This window comes from Lepidochelys kempii, chromosome 7, assembly GCF_965140265.1.
Source record: "Lepidochelys kempii isolate rLepKem1 chromosome 7, rLepKem1.hap2, whole genome shotgun sequence".
Taxonomy (NCBI): Eukaryota; Metazoa; Chordata; order Testudines; family Cheloniidae; genus Lepidochelys; species Lepidochelys kempii.
Window position 1 is genome coordinate 53,319,832 of NC_133262.1, and position 16,792 is coordinate 53,336,623.

Genomic DNA, 16,792 nt, shown 5'->3' on the forward strand with positions numbered 1-16,792 from the left:
CATGGAATTTTAATATCAACACACGTGCAACCATCTGCCAGGTTTGAGATGGAGAAATTTTGCTGTTTAAGGTACTTTAATAAATGCGTTTAGTTCTGCTCTGAAAAGTGACTGTGAAAATGGCACCTGCTTACTCCCTGTCTGCATTCATTGCCTTACGTGGGCACTACAGTAACACAGATATGTGTTCACTTCTGTTCACTCTTGTGAGCTGGTTTGGCTCAGCAATGCTATGGGAGAACAAGCTAGTCAGTAATTCATCAATGGAAAGTTAATGTTCCCAGTGCAGAGTCACATTCTGCACCTGATTTTACACCCATGCAACCCCAGTGATGATAATGGGGCTAAACAGGTGTCCCTAAAGGCCTAATTTAGCATGCAGAACCACAGCACCAGCACGGCACCCATGCTAGTCCCTCTGGAGTGGGAATACAGCACGCGCGTGCTTTCTTGGATATAGACAGCCTCCCTGCAAAACACTCATCACAATCAACTATGGTGATGGGTGCTGAATAAAACCCCCAAGGATTAGATTAAGCTAATTAGATTATTCTAACATGCACAAAATGGTTGCCAATTTTAGTGGATCATCTCCTTTGAAATGATGCACCATCTGGTTTGTTTTGATAAATGCTTTCACCCAATGAGGGTCCTACCTTTCTGAATGACATTTCCACTCGAGTATCCCCATTAAAGTTAAATTTAGCAACAGCATCTCCGTACTCCAATACTTGCATTGCGGCAAGCTTTTGGGGCTGGGCTTTTTCAGCGGGCGGAAGTAGCTGAAAGAAAGAAATGAAGTCCAATGACCCATCAGGAGCCCACAAGCGGGTTGCTCTCAGGAGGAGCTGTGGCTCTGGAATGAGAGCATTTCAAAAGGAAAGAGGTACCTCTATGTAGGAGCGTGGGAAGATGCCGACTCTGCCATGGTGTTCTCCTTCATACCAGTTCTGGTCAATCTGCTTGTAAATGTACACAATGTCTCCTTTTTGAAGAGGAAGTTCCCTGTTAACAACACATTGGTTACAGCTGAACTGAATACTGTCCACAAACAAAGCACAATGAATTTCACTGCAGGAGAGAGAGGCTGTGTATATTCACCCTGGTCATCCGAAGTGCCATCCTATATACCTGCTGGGTATCTCACACTTTCCAGGGTGGTGCCTAACAACCCATCTGCTGCAAGGTGGGTTTGGGAAGAAGCATATAAATCACACTCAACCCTCTCATCTAGATGCTACCCTGTTGTTCTTACTATGAGATACCAAGGTTTGCTCACTGTCTGGGTGCATTATGGGTGTGGCTTTCCACAAAGGAGGTGTGGCCAGACCTCACTGAACATGCTCCCCTTCACAAGCAGGGGAAAGGAAAGTCAAGGAAGTGTTAAAGCACTAGCCACTGGCTGCCCACTGGCAGTGCCCACTTTCCTACTTTGGGTCAATCATTTCGCCTGCACACTTGTTCACTTCACAAGGAGATAAGTGGGACAGGACCATTTTGAGAGAGTTTAAGAGGAAGCTAATTTGCTGATAATGGAAGCACTATATATATGACACTCCAAGACATTCAAGGCCAGCCAGCCTTTGCAAGCATTACGGACTTTGCTTGGACCAGCAGTGGGATTTGAACTTGGAAACTTCAGCTGGAAAAGCAGGAACTTTTAGCTTGAACAAAAGGACTAACTCCCATCATGAGCAGCTGTATCATACTCTCAAACCTCTTCTATGGGCCAGCCAACAGTGAATGACAAAAACCCACCCTGTCCTCTCCTAACATGGATGACACAAGCGCCTCTCTCTCTTGGCCACATCAACATCAAATGTACACAGTGAGCAGGTGAAAAACACTGTTCTCTCAGGCTGGGATCTGAGCAACCAACTAGGTTCTTCCTGCCTGTTAAAACACCACCAGTAATAAAGATACTGCAGGCAGGACACAACTGGCAACTCGGCTTATGATGGATGAAGTGGAGTTGAATCCAGCTCACCCTCCAGGAGGGGCTAGCAGGAACAAACACTTGTTTGTTTCAGTGAAGCAACTGGGTTTGCCTCAAAGACATATGGGGAGCAGATGCACAGAGTATACAAAGCTACTCTACTGACTTGAAGGACTTGCTTTGAATGACTGGATCGAGACACACTCCAGAAACATTAATCAGTCTTATTATACATCCTAAATGTTGCACGATATGCAGAAAAAGCAGACAGAGAGAGATAGAAACAGCAATATCAAGATATACTCACTTTAGTGTCTGTGCTTTGAAGTCAAACTTGGCTCTAGCAAGTCTCATCTAAAGATTGAAAACAACAAATTAAAACAACAATTATGTTTTCAACCCATTACTGAAAAGGCTATGGAAATGCTTCCCAGCCCTTTCAAAGACTAGCACAAATCTGGGGGTGAAACTAGCAGATCTTAGTTCAGATATTCTGCTGCATGCTTCTTGCCCCAGAGTCCAGATCCGCTCTGTGGATCTGAGAGAACTTATCCCTCAATAGGCCAAGTGCCACCTTCTGGTATAAATGTAACCAATGGCAAGGAAAGCCCTACAGCGGGGAGTTTAACGGAAGTAAATGTTTAAACATGTGACCATGTCAAACCGGACAACTGCCCCAGTAACTACAATGAGTCTGTGGATTAAGGATCAAATTCCCCTTGGATAAAGGAAAAATTTGCTGGCCAGCAGAAGGCAATAGGGTGATATTCACATGAGACTCACACGCCACTGAAAATCTATTGTCCACCTTCACCGTGGCCCATGTGCTACTATGGTCACTGTTTCAATTGGTAGGAAAGAGACAAAGGCCAGGAGGAATTGAAGAAAAATAAGCATGTCTAAAACTGTCTCAAGTTAGTTAAAAAGGTAAATAGGATGTGTTAAGAGCACGTCTATCGACAGCTTTTAGGGGGTGATTTTGTTGGCTGATTAAAATGGTCCTAAAATATTTTGACAATTTTTAAGCCACTATGGCAATAAAATAATAATATAAAAATAATTAGCAATTTTAGAAATAAAATAATTATAGTTGTTGGTAATATAATAATCATAATAACTAATAATTGATTTAGTTGGGGATTGGTCCTGCTTTGAGGAGGGGGTTGGACTAAATGACCTCCTGAGGTCCCTTCCAACCCTGATATTCTATGATTCTATGAATATCTTACACTCACATGGCACCTTTCATTCTGAAAGATCCCAAAGCACTTTAAAAACAATGGGTTCATTTCTGGCCTCAGTTACACCCATGCAACTGAGAGCAAAAGTTAGTCCTGCACACAGGAACCACCTCACTCATCACTGAAATGCAGCCACCTCTGGGGTGAAATACAGCAGCTGTTTAACAGCACACAGCAATGATACACAACGCTTTAAGGCGGGAAGTGGCATGTGGCCACCTAAACACCCCAACTCTTGTGAAAAGTGCCATGGGAGGACTTGAAAAGCGCCATGGGAGGACTTGAAAAGCATCTCCTCCTTTGTCTCTTTTAGAGGGACTAAATCATGTAATATTTAGGAAACATGCTGGGAATTCTTCCAACTCTTTCCTAGAGCAGTATGGAGCGTCTTTCAAAAGAAGGAGAACAGCATAATCTATTTCTAACAAAAATACAGGACTGTCACATGACCAGGATCAACAAGACATGAAGTTTCTAAGCATAAGGCACAGACAAGAAGACAATGTAGCAGTCTGATGCAAGGGATGTAAAAGGCCTTTGATTCACTAAAAGTAGCTGATATTTAAACGCATGCATCACAGGTGTGCACCAGCAATTCTCAGCAGGCATGCTTTAATATATACAGCTTGGTATAGAGATATCAATTAATTTACCAGGCACAAGAGCCAAAGCAATTCTAAATGAAGCCAGAATGGGAAAAAAATAAAACATTCTCTGGAGAGCTAATGTCGGCCTAAAGCGCAACTTTGTGAGAGGCGAATATTGCATTGGGTCAAGCAGCAGATTGAGGTAACTATAACAGACCTCTGACCCAGATTTCCTCTTTGCTGTATCGTCTACATTTAGGAGGTCCCCAAACCGCTCATTAGTGATAAACTGATGGTGCGTTGGAATAACCCCTGTGTGCCTTCTAGCTGCAATATCAGCTTCTTCTTGCTCACGTTTAAGTCGTCTCTGGTCCTCTAAAAGTTTCTGCCATAAAATTGCATAAAATGGGCAGTAAATCATCTAGTTTAGGGCATTTGAAAACTGCCAGCAAATGTGACTTTAATAAAGAACTTCAGAGGTGCCGGCAAATAGCAGCAGCTTTAGAGAAATATACACGATCAATTCTATCAGCTACACAATGGTTCCCAGTTGATTAGCTTGGCATATAAAATACATTCCATTACAGTTTTTAAGTTTTTAAAAGCAGATTATTGGTAGTTCTTAATGGGATCATTTACAATGAAAAAACTCAGCATACCAAGGACCCGATCCAAAACCAATGGACGTCAAAGGAAGTCTTTCCACTGACTTCAGTGAGCTTTAGATCAGGCCCAGATGGTCATTTAGGCACCTAACTCCCATTGACTATCAATGGAAGTTGAGTGGCTAAATGCCCTTTGTGACTTTGCAGATCTCTCTCTAGTTGCTTATGGCTCACATAACAAACATCATCTAGTAAAACAAGTAATTCTCTCTAACAAAGTATTTCCGACTTCCCCATCCTTTGGCAGATTAGTGGAAACGAGGGCCCTTGATCCCGCATTCCATGGGCGTAAGAGTCCATCCACCTGGATCTGACTGCAGGAGTGGGGTCCAAGCTTTGTACTAACTCACCCAAGGGCCTTAAGTGCCAATGAATTCAGATAATTGCTATTCATATATTTTACAATGCGAGGAGATAGCAAAAGATGTGTTTGCACAGAAATTAAAAGGAGGGCTTAAAAATATTTCAAAGCAACATGTTAAAATTATTCAAACTCAGAATATAACATGATTCTTCAATGAAAAAATATCCCCCAGTTTAAGTCACTGGCTTTTCAGAGAAGCAGATAGGTGGCTAATTAAAATTAGTAACTTCCCAGAGTGCCAACAGTTTGTATCTTTCTTCAATATCGAATTTAGCCAGTGTTTGGAAAGACTGGGTGGTTCCCTTATGATGTTAGTTTGTATATATACTGGCCAACAATTTCAAAAGGGGCTGGTGAATTTTGGGTGCCAAACAGAGACACAGTAATGTATTCAGAGATGGAATATTCAGCTCTTTCTGAAAATGAGACCCATTTAAAATGTCTCAAATTGGGCACCCAAAATTGGGTATACCCAAAATCACTAGTTGCTTTTGAAAATCTTGTCTTTACTAATTAATGCTTGGCTGAAGAGACTTTGCTGACACCATGTTAGCTTATAGAAAGACCACTTTACCCTCCTGTAAAGCACACCTGCTGAATTATAACAACACAGTACATCCTTACTATATCGTCCTTCATTATTACGAACCTTTGGCCATAACGAACCCGGTATCTTGATCCCAACTACAGTCCCAGAGCCCCAGCCCCACTGTGCGGGGCTCATAGCCAACTACCTGGAGTCCCACTCCTGTGGGAGCTGACTGCCTGGAGCCCTGACACCCACAGCTGAAGTCACAGATGTGACCTAAACTCACACTCCCTGATTGACTCCTAGCCTCAGGTATCATTATTAATAATAAATTAATGTAGCGAACACTTTCATCTAAGGCCACTTCATTAACTTACTCCAGCAGTGTATCATTCATTTTGATTGTCCTTTCGCTGTAATGAACCCCTGGCTATCATGAACAAAAGGCTTGAATTCCAACAGGTTCATTAGAGCGAGGGTGTACTGTACTTCTCTAACAGATCTCAAAATACTTTGCAAACACTAATGACCCCTCATGTCATCCTTGCATGGTTGGTAAGTATTATTTTCCCTATTTAAATACTGGGTAAGTTGAGGAACAGAGAGGTCAAGAAGTGACTTGCCCAAGGTCGTACAGCAAATCAGTGGCAGATGCAGTAATAGAAATCTGGAGTCCCTTGTTCTAACTACTACATAACACTTCCTCCATAAGTAGGTACAGAGATGCAGAGGCTATGTAAGGGCAAATGGTGTACTTCCTGTATATTTAGCTGTTAGAAATGTTTCTAAACCACAAGGAAGGGCTTTACCTCTTTATCATCATGACGTCTACGAGTAATTTCTTCTGGAGTTTCCATGTAATCGACTGGTGCAAAATGCCTTGGTGATTCTGAATCTACTTCAAAACAACACAAGGCAGTTAAAAAACAAATGGACTTATCTTGTGTCACCAGAAAGGAAAAAAAATATTTTGACAGCACTACAATTTGCTTCCATTACAGCTGAAAGGATTTTCAGTTGTTGACCAAATTCTCAGTCAGATATTGATAATGTTTTGGAATTTTTTTTTCCCTTTTGGGCTGTACTTGCGAACACAGATTGAAACAAAGGATAATACAAAGGTGGGAAAGCGAGTAAAAACATAAAAAGACTTTGTGAAGAAAAGATTTGCTGCCATTGAAATATGATTTAGCATATTACTGTCACCACCCATGCAAACACATACAAACATGATTGCACACTCAGAAACAGAGAGACACAATTAGACCTGGAGGAACTGCTCCTTAGAAAACCAAATTAACTGGGTTGATGTGTTTTATTCACACATATGCAAGTGGTATGGGATTAAGAATATCTCATTGCAAGATTTTCACATTCTAGGAGTTGCCTTTAAGGCAAACTGAGCTGGATGGCAGCTGTTAACGAGTTCTGAACAAAAATGCTAAGCAAGACACGCAAAGGACATCAGACACACGAGGAAAATGAGCATTGGGTGATGCACAGGCGGGTCAACAAAAAATACGGAGAAAAAAGTAAAGTGGGAAGACGGGAAGACAGATAAAGTAACAGTGGTAAAGTACACAAAAAGCCACCTCCAAGGTATGTCCTGAGTTCGCTTTGCGGGTTGTTGTTTCTATCCAAGCTGTGATAGAAAGCACATGGAACAATATTCCCATTATTAAAGGAGTCTGGCGTATCAGCTCGGAGAATGGCACTTTCTGGACTGGATTCCATGCTGGGGAAATGGCTAAGTCTTTCCACAATTTCAAAGGAAGACAGGCGCTTGGGGGCCAGAGGTCTGTCTTCACAGCACAGTTTGTGCAGGGAGTGGTGACTCTTTTCCGCCTGGCATCCTCGTGGCTGAGCTGCATTATTCTGGTTCTCAGTGCTATATACTAGTGGGACTCCCAGGCAATCCGGGGGAGGAGTCTTTCTGGGGCTGTGCTGGAAGGGCTTTTTCAATCTGAAGGGAAGCGGGCTCATCAGATAAACATTTCTCGGGAGCGCGTGCCTGTCCCCGTGGGCATCCCCTTTGGAACTGGGATTCTTGGAGGCTTGCTGTTGCTCGTGCCTACGAATGGTGGTGAACCTGGTGTAGGAAGCTGGGCAAGCTCCTTTGCATTTGTTTAATTTATATTTCTGGGGCCCGTTGGCATGGCTGAGGCTGCCGCCACTGTCGTTGGATGCGTTGGACTGGAGATCAGTCTCGTCCGTGCAAGCCGAGAGCATGTCCATGGGGACAATGTCACTGAGATCTGACGCCAAGTCCTCCACGTTACTGCAGGAGTGAGAGGAGTTGTTGGCCATGCTGGCAGCATCCTTTTCTTCTTGGTTTGGCTTTGGCGACTCCAGGAGGGATTCTGCTGAATAGGCCGAGCTCAGGCAGCTCTTAGACTGGGGAGAGGTGGGCGATTTGCTTTGCCCACTGGAGAAGTTGAGAGCTGGCATGGACCGGGATCTCTGGATCAGCTGCTCAAAGGCGGTGATGCGGGATGAGACAGTGTCTTTGGGGATTTGCTCCGAATTCTCCCCACTGGGGCTCTGCTCACTCCTGTCCCTCAGCTCGTTCTCAAACTGGGATGCAATATCCCTCACACTGCAGGATGAGATGGTGCCCAGGTGGATCCTGGACCTGTTGATCTGATGCATATTTTTATACAGCATTGTAAACTCCATCCCACTCTTCCTGGGAAGGTAGCCCTTTCTAGAACTGGTGCTGTACTCCTGCAGGCTCAGAGTGCTGCTGGATTTGGTGACATACTCCTGCTTCGATTGCATTAGAAGGTTTTCTACACTTTCCCCTACATTGACCAGGAAAGCTTTTTTGTTATCAAACAAGGCACTGGAGCTACGAAGGTTCTCACAGCTTTGTGCTTTCTCATGAGGCAGCAGGATACCCTTTGTGTCCTGCACAAGAGCAGCAGGAGCAGCTAGTTTGGGTTTGAATTTGGAAGGGAGGATTTCAGTAATGCAGGCTTTTGCAGCTGATAAGGGCTTCTTATGTGTACATGCATGACCTAACATACTGGTATGACTAGCATTAAAGGTTCGGCTATTAACTGAAGAGGGTGCAATCATATGAGCATTCCCACCTTTACGATCCACTGGTAAGCATGCAGAATAAAATAAATACAACCTGTTAGCTTAAATGCTTGAAAGCTATTGAGATAGGAGAGATAACATGCTTCGATGTCACAAAATGCACTTTAAAAAATTGGTGTTCAAAAGAAAGAAAAGCAGAGAGACAATGCACAAGCCATGTTATAAAAGCGAGTGCAAAGATACAGCTAAATTCTGCAATGCTGCGGAGTTTCTAAAATCAGAAGAAGGTCCAGATTCAGGCCCGGAGCATTTGTAGGGCCCAATCCTGCCAAGTGTTGAGCATCCTCCACACCATGCAGGAGGCACTCTGCATCTAGCAGAATGTGGGCCTTAGCAAGGATGCAGAGGGATTAATATTGCAAAAGCAGCCTCACTGTGAGCCAGTGATCAGACCAACCATGGCCCTGCCCACACAACAGCTGCCAAATAAGTTATTCCTGCCAGGGTCAGGCAAGTTAGGGAGCGTCTGCACTAAAACAAGTGGACCAGGTCTGCTGGCCATCAGCAGTTGTGCTTGCTGGGAACTGGCTGAGCATGCTCTCTGCACCGTTTGCACAGTTATGTTTGCTAAAAGCAGCTGGGAGGTGAAGACAGAGACTCCTAGGTGTGATATGCTATTTTGTAGGAGGATTGGCTTGGAAAACAAAAGAACCAGCTCCTCTGCCCCCAGCCATTTTTAGCTTACAACCAGCTCAGAGATGCATCAGGCTCCTCGGCTGTCCCAGTATGCTACAAACTCCAAGGCAGAGGCTCAACAGTGTCACCAGTCTCTGCTGGGCTGGCCGCTCTCTGTATCTCATGGGCTCCAAGGCAATTGCCAGGTCGAGAGGCGTCCCATGCTTCTTTGAGCCAGGAGAGCCCCAGAGTGCATAGCACTGAAATAATGCAGACGTGCTCAGGCCAGCAGACACTGCTTGGCGTGATCAGACTGCACATCAGGAACAGCAGCAACAGAGGGTGGCAGTAAGAGGACATCAGAGTACTGCGGGGAGGAAGAAAAAGGGGAAGGTGGTGTTGGCTGACAGTTGGAAAGAGGGAGGCAGAAATAAGGGAAAGCAAAGGGAAGAGTCCTGACCCTATTGGTAAGCTGGAGTTGGTGGAGGATAGGGTTAAGGGAAAGCATGGCCAGGCTGGGTGGGGAGAGAAAAGAGGATGAAAGGCAGTGAAAGAGAGAGGAATGACAGGTAGATCTCACTAGGTTTGGATAAGGACCCAACCCCACTTGGTGGTTCACCCACCTCACCGTGTGTAATGGAGGGAAGGGGTCAGTGCTCCGCTAACCTACCTTTAGTGGAAGCAGAGCTAGACGGACGCTTGAGACCACTTAGCCCCTGCAGCGGGATATCACCACCTTCCAGCACACTTTTGTAAATTTGCCTTTCATTCTCCAAGCCAGCAGTGTCTGCTGGCGCTGGTTCCAGCTCTTTCCTTGCTGCCTGGTAGCTGGGTAAATATGCTGAGCTAGAAAATGGGTTAAAAAAGAAAAGAAAGAGAGACTGATTTCTCTCTCTTCCTATGTGCTTAGAGAGCATCTGAACAGGTCAGAGGAGATCACTCGTGAACCCATGCTTAGCGGTGCCTGTGATTCTTACACCTCTGCATGTCAATACAGCTGAGGTAAGATTTCTAGCTGAAGACCATGTATGTATTGAAATCACACTCGAAATACTTAGCATTGCTATAGCATCCTCCATTCCACTGTCTCAAGGGGCTGTACAAACTACACCTCTCTTCACATCTGAGAGACAGGGAATTATTATCCCCGTGTTCTATAGATGGGGAAATGGAAGTACAGAGAGGGTAAGTGATTTGTCTAAGGGCAGGTCTACGCTACAGATGGGATCGATGCTCTGAGATCGATCCACAGGCGGTCGAGTTAGCAGGTCAAGTAAAGACCCACCAAATGGACTGCGGATCGCTGTCCAGTCGACCCCTGTACTCTACCCCCGATAAGAAGAGTAAGGCAGACCCTGCCGTAACTCGACCTAAGGTATGTTGACTCCAGCTACATTATTCATGTAGCTGGAGCAGTGTTGCGCAGGTCGACTTACCACGTTAATGTAGACATAGCCTAAGGCTATTCAGTGGCCGAACTGGGAACAAAAAACACCTTCCAGCACCTAAGCTTCTGCTCTAACCACTATTCCTTGCTGCCTGCCATTCACAAATAGCATAGACTGTTTCAAATTTAAAAAGTATATTCCTGGGGTTAAATTCTGCCCCAACCTGCATGGCAGATCTCAGTTCTTACGTTCTTTTCTGTCCACATGCACAGAGCTCCCCTGTAGGAAGAGCAGAATACTGGAGTCCAGATCTGCCAGGCAGGTGTAAGAGCAGAATTCTGTCCCTGGCATTAGACTGTGAGATTTATTTTAAAAATAGACATGACTTCATTTGTTTAGGCCAACAGAAACTAAAGTGATTGATTAGAACTCCATGCAGGCCAAGGTTAAGGAATCTCCCTAAAGGCATGAATCTTAGAAGCAGTTTCCCATATAGTATTATTCCTACAGCTCACTGTTCTCTCCCAGACACAAAAGGTCAACATTGCCACAGTATAAATGACTTTTCCAGAGGCAGAAGACATGCTAAACAATCAAGCAGGGTGTGTGTTTCACAGGAGCAGATCTCATCTGATACCAGTGCTTGATAGGGTTGCCAGGTGTCCGGTTTTCAACCAGAACGCCCAGTCGAAAAGGGACCCTGGCAGCAGTGCTGACCGGGCCGTTAAAAGTCCGGTTGGCAGGGCTGGCAGGCTCCCTACCTGGCTCAGTGCAGCTCCCCGGAAGCGGCGACATGTCCCTCGGGTCCTAGGCATAGGGACAGCAATAGGGGCTCTGTATGCTGCCCCATCCAGAGTGCTGGCCGGGAACTGCAGCCAACAGGAGCTGTGGGGGCAGTGCCTGCGGGTGGAGGTAGTGCACAGAGCCGTCTGGCCGCACCTCTGCCTAGGTGCCGAGGGACATGTCGCCACTTGCGGGGAGCCACCTGACATGAGTGCTGCCCAGAGCCCGTAACCCGAAACCCCTCCCGCTCTCCAACCCCCTGCCCCACCCCTGAACCCCTTCCCACACCCAAACTCCTTCCCAGAGCCTGCACCCCCCAACCCAACCTCCTGCCCCAGCCCCTCACCCCCTCCCACACCCAAGTTCCCTCCTGCAGCCTGCACCCTGAACCCCCTCTTGTGCACCAACCCCTTGCTCTAGCTCAGAACCCCCTCCCACACTCCAAACCCCTCGGCCTCAGCCTGGAGTCCCCACTTGCACCCCAAACCCCTCATCCCCGGCCCCACCCCGGTGCCCACACCCCCAACTGGAGCCCACACCCAACCCCCTGCCCCAGCCTGGATCCCCCTCCCGCACCCTGAACCCCTCATTTCTGGCCCCATCCCCGAGCACACAACCCCAGCCCAGAGCCCGTACCCCCTCCTACACCCCAACCCCCTTCCTCAGCCTGGAGCCCCCTCCCACACTCCGAACCCCTCTGCCCCAACCTGAAGCCCCCTCCTGCACCCCAAACCCCTCATCCCCAGCCCCACCCCAGAGCCCGCACCCCCAGCCGGAGCCCACACCCCAACCCCATGTCTCAGCCCAGTGAAAATGAGTGAGTGAGTGAGGGTGTGGGAGAGCGAGTGACAGAGGGAGGGGGGATGGAGTGAGTGGAGGGCAGAGCTTTGGAGAAGGGGCGGGGTAGGGGACAGGGCCTCAGGGAAGGGGTGGGGAAGGGGATGGGGCAAGGGTGTCTGGTTTTGTGCAATTAGAAAGTTGTCAACCCTCGTGCCTGAGCATCTTCAGCTAGACACTCCACAATGACAATAATAATAAGATGAAATCTTATTATAACAAAGCTATACTGGGGATAAAGTATGTCCTGGTAAGTTTAAAAAAAATCAAATCATTTGTTGATTTGAGGAAACCATCTGAAAGTTGGCTAAGACCCCATGATTCTCAGATGTATATCTGATTTGTGTGAGCAGCAATAACATACCAACAGATGTATGTGTGTGCTTGGTTACTTGGAAGGGACATGGCACCTGATGGGTACAGCTTCTTTCAATGACTCAGAAAGCCATTGATGGAGTTGGAATTACAAGACATTTGGTCCTTTCATGGGATTTCAGTTCCTAGAGTGGGGAGGAGATCATGAGAAGACCAGATCTCCCATTAGTTAGGGCCCTGGGGTAATAACAGATCTAGTGAAAAGCAAAATACAATTCTTTGGCTCCCAGGCAAAACTCCTATTGGCTTCAAAGGGAACCACAGCCAGAACCACGGAATGGGTACCACAAACACAGCACTATGCAGCCTGAGTCAGGTTCCTGAGGAGCCCAAATGGGCAGCCCCAGTGATTACAGGCTGATATTTACTCCCGGGAGGTTCGTGACCTGGGAGCGGGATATATTTTAGCCCAGTAATTAAAGACCAGTGACCCAGGCAATCCTCTCTTGGGGAAACACCTGTGGGAGAGGAAGTGTTCGGGAGACTCCCAGTGGCCCATTGTTGACTTCTCCCCCATCATTGCCCACCCTGTGAAACAGGCTGCAGGGCCTGCATCCAGTATCCCTGGGAGGCCAGAGCCATCGGCATGGAGGCGCTATGACTCTGGATCTGGCAGCCAGCAGCATCCCCATGCCATGACAGCTCTGCTCCACTGAAGCCACACTACAAAGGATTCCTCTGGCCCATGGTCACCCAGGGGAGAGGAGTGGCTCTCAAGAAAGGACGATAAAGCCCCAGGCAGCATTACCTTTTCCACCTAAGCTCCACAGGGCTGGAAGGGGAACAATGTGCGACTCCTCCCAGGCTACCCATCCCGTCCTCCATCCTCTTTCCCCTCCCACAGCACAGACCCCCAAGTGCTTCAGTGGGGGCAGGAAGAGAGGGGAGCCTGTGCTGCTAGAGGTAGCACCCCCATGCTCTTCCACAGGGGCAGATCCATGTGCAGAGAATACCTTCCCCCTTGCATGGAAATTTCAAAGGAATGATCCCACCCCATGAGCTGAGAAACAAAAGATCAGGCAGCTCTCAGTTTCCTTAAAACATTTACTGTGGGCGCAATGTTTGGAGGTAGTCATCTAAACAGGCACAGATGTGGTGGAAGTAAGTGACGTGCCTTCACTGAAAATCTAGCCTTGGTGTATCTACATAATACAATGTAATTATATGTACATCGACATAACTTCACATATTAATGTGTACACAGACTTTTGACCATTGTACCCACAGTAAATATTGTGAGGAGAATAGATACATATGGGAAACTGATTAAACAGAATTCATTTTAAAAAATTAGAATGAAACAAACGCTTAATCTATATAACTGGTAATTATGAGATTATAACCACTCCACAGAGTTCTACGGAGGTCAAATTCAGGAATTTTGGTTCACTGCTGTCGCCAATAATGAGCATATCATTTATTTATGGAGAGCCCAACTGAACTCCTACAGCAGTCGATGGTGGAGTTTCCTTGGACTTTGGTGAGAATTGGGTAGGGCCCTGATGGAAGAATGAAGCATACTGATTTCAGATGATGAAAGTGATCCAGGAAAGTAGCAGTCAAGGTAATCTGATGAAAGGGAAGATTTACAAGACTTGGAACTCTTTGAGGGCAGTCAGGAATTCAGAATCCTTACCAGTCATTGGCAAACATAAGTGACACGTATATTTTGCAACACACTCTGATGTCCTTTAATTTTATTACCCTGCCTTTGCGAAAATAAAAATTAAAAAAAAATCATGAAATAATGGACTTGATAAGGCCAGGACACCTTCCAAATTATGATAATGGAAGGAAGTTCCTTTGCAAAGTGAACCCAGGCAAAAGGGAACTCTGCAAAACTAACTGTATAGAACGTCAAAACCACATATCATAAAAAGTCAAGGAAGATGAATATACATGAAATTTGCAGACATCAGAGGGGAAAACATGCTCGTCCCTACTCCCCATCCATCTGGATTGGATAACTGTGCCTAGATAGAATACTACACATCTGTTTCAGTTAAAGAGAATAACAGGTTAACAGGGAGGTGCTAGATCCCCAGTGGTGGTAAATTGGCACATCTGGCTCTGGAATTTCCGTCCAACTTTTACAGTAAACTGGTTCCATCTGCAATACATTTGGACAGAGCACATCTCCTGTTGAATCTTCCTCTAAAACAGCAGCATAAAATTGTAGTCTGAGAATTATTTAATTGCTTTCTTTGCCTAGAAAGTTGGAGGTGGGACCACTCATTGGAACATTTGCAATCAAAATGACTAGACATTTTATGGCACTGTGACCCTTGGACAGGACTTATGGTTTTAACTCATCTCACATGAGTGTCAGAGAGAATCTTAGCATGGCCCATATAGCATGATCAATTATTTGTACATTAAATGTAAGAGTTACAGTTTTCTTTGCTTTTTAAATAGAAGGCATGTAGAACAATGATCGTTTCTTGTTTGGGTACCACTAAACAATAATGATACAATAGCTTCCAACTTACTTCAAAACTATATAGCCGACCTTCTACCCTTAACTAATGCACAAATATCATGCTAAAATTATCTGCATGTGTCACCTGAAAGAACAACTTCCAACATCCTAACAGAAAAATCCCATAATTGTGAAACAAAACAAACAAGTGGTTCTAAAACTTACTAGGATGAGTGGTCTGAGGACGTTTCCAGAGGAGTGTTGCTTGCTGTACTCTGCAAAAGTCCAAACAAAGAAGTCATTGATACACAAAGAGATGCAGAGAAAGGAAAAAGGCTTGCTTAAGTCATTGAGACTACTATATTGGTCTTCGGGAGACATTGAGATTTCAGTTTAAATGCAGTCTAATACGTCAATGTCTCTGCGGAAGACCAACAATTTTCTTGGGGTCCTTCGGGGCAGCAACAGGTTTTAAGCATAGCCGATGCCTTTTCATGGTGCCTACTCTATTGTCTGCGAATGAGTCATTGTGAATAAAGCCAAAAGCTAGAAGAGAGAACCAGCTGGGCCAGGACCAGGAGACACATGCTTATAATTATTTCCCAAGGCTTTCCCCCTACACCCTCCGCCCCCGTTTTCTTTAAAGGTACATCACATTTCTGCAGCATAATACATTCCTCAGCGTTCAAATCAGTATCATCCTGCTAAGAAGAAAAGAAATGGCTAAGCCCGGGTTCCTTCCTTAAGGAGCAATGCCAGCTGCACAGGTTCAGTAGCAAAAGCCAGCTCCCATCAGCTCACTTTTAATCCAGCTAATGCGTCCTAGGCAATTTTGGAAGAAATACTGTTTACCTTTTAGTCTGTCTCTCCCCCTGTCCCCATATATAGATTCATAAACTGGAAGAAATGCAGACGATATACAAAAGCTAATGAGGCCTTTGAAAGAGCAGCTTTCAAGTCCCAATCAAAATGATTGCAGCTTTAAAATAAAATAATAATAATAATTGGAGCATTACCGAATCAATCTTTCTAGTCTAGGATTAGTTCTCATCAGAACAGCGGCGATGGCTGCCCTGCCCAAGAAGGCCGCATCAATTGCAGCTTAAGGACAGTTGCATAAAATCTCGTGCGAAAAATCCAGATCTTGGGGTGGGCACAGCGTCCTGACATAAGAGTGGGGTATGTGTGAAAAAATGTGGGAAGGCAGATTGCTTGAAAGGCACAAGATGGTGACGTGACGTCAACCAAGAATTTCAAGCTGATTGCTGCTGCCTATTCATGTGAAAAATAGTGAGGGGCTTTTGTAGAGACACCAAACTCTACACAAACCCTAGAAAAGGGGGAGGGGGAGGGGGAAACACTGTAGCTGAAATGGATTTCAAGCCAGATTCTCAGCATCATGTTTTATCATTTCTGACAGCTACACAGCAAGCCATGCAATCAGAATGGTTGGGGCATTCTGTACCCGAGCCTCATTTAATAACCGTCCAGCAGTGAATAGAAGAGAGCAGAGAGTTGGGAAACAGGAATTGGCAGCATGAAAAGAAGCGGAAATACCTTCGGTGGCTTTTTATCTGGTGCTTTATAAAGCTTCTCCATTTGTTCTAAATCTGCCTCTAACTCAGTCTGGTAGAGGTAAATGTCTTTTTCTAGATCAGTCTGGTTAAAGAAGGAGAAGAAGAATGGGAAAAATAATGCTTAGGGTTAGGGGAAAACAAAGGAATGTTAATTTTGAAATAAAAGAGCCTTTTTATTAAAAAAAAAGACAAAGATGGTACAGATAAGACACAGAAATTCATCACTTTTCAATAATCACAGATGCAATGATTTTAGGCATTTAACATTTACATTCAGAGATGCGCCAGGCCTGCTGGAATGTAATTGTAAAAACCACAAGTATCATAAAACCCACCTGTACAAAAACTAAACAACAGATAATACTGTAACATCG

General features: G+C 45.3%; 1 protein-coding gene across 50 annotated transcripts in view; it reads right to left on the bottom strand.

Moving 5' to 3' along the window:
* Positions 1–16,792, bottom strand: part of SORBS1 (sorbin and SH3 domain containing 1) — a 263,699-nt gene that overhangs the window by 25,920 nt on the left and 220,987 nt on the right. For 34 of the 50 annotated variants that reach the window (XM_073352771.1, XM_073352772.1, XM_073352787.1 and 31 more), the window contains 9 exons: positions 16,399–16,500; positions 15,067–15,116; positions 9,710–9,885; positions 6,915–8,426; positions 6,132–6,217; positions 3,982–4,149; positions 2,244–2,290; positions 891–1,005; positions 657–782 (listed from right to left, as the gene is read on the bottom strand). In XM_073352771.1, coding sequence (XP_073208872.1) covers positions 657–782; positions 891–1,005; positions 2,244–2,290; positions 3,982–4,149; positions 6,132–6,217; positions 6,915–8,426; positions 9,710–9,885; positions 15,067–15,116; positions 16,399–16,500 — 2,382 coding nt within the window. Of the gene's footprint in view, positions 1–656; positions 783–890; positions 1,006–2,243; positions 2,291–3,981; positions 4,150–6,131; positions 6,218–6,914; positions 8,427–8,458; positions 8,482–9,709; positions 9,886–15,066; positions 15,117–16,398; positions 16,501–16,792 lie in introns of all 50 variants that reach the window. The other 16 variants (XM_073352802.1, XM_073352809.1, XM_073352804.1 and 13 more) reach the window with 5 other exon arrangements.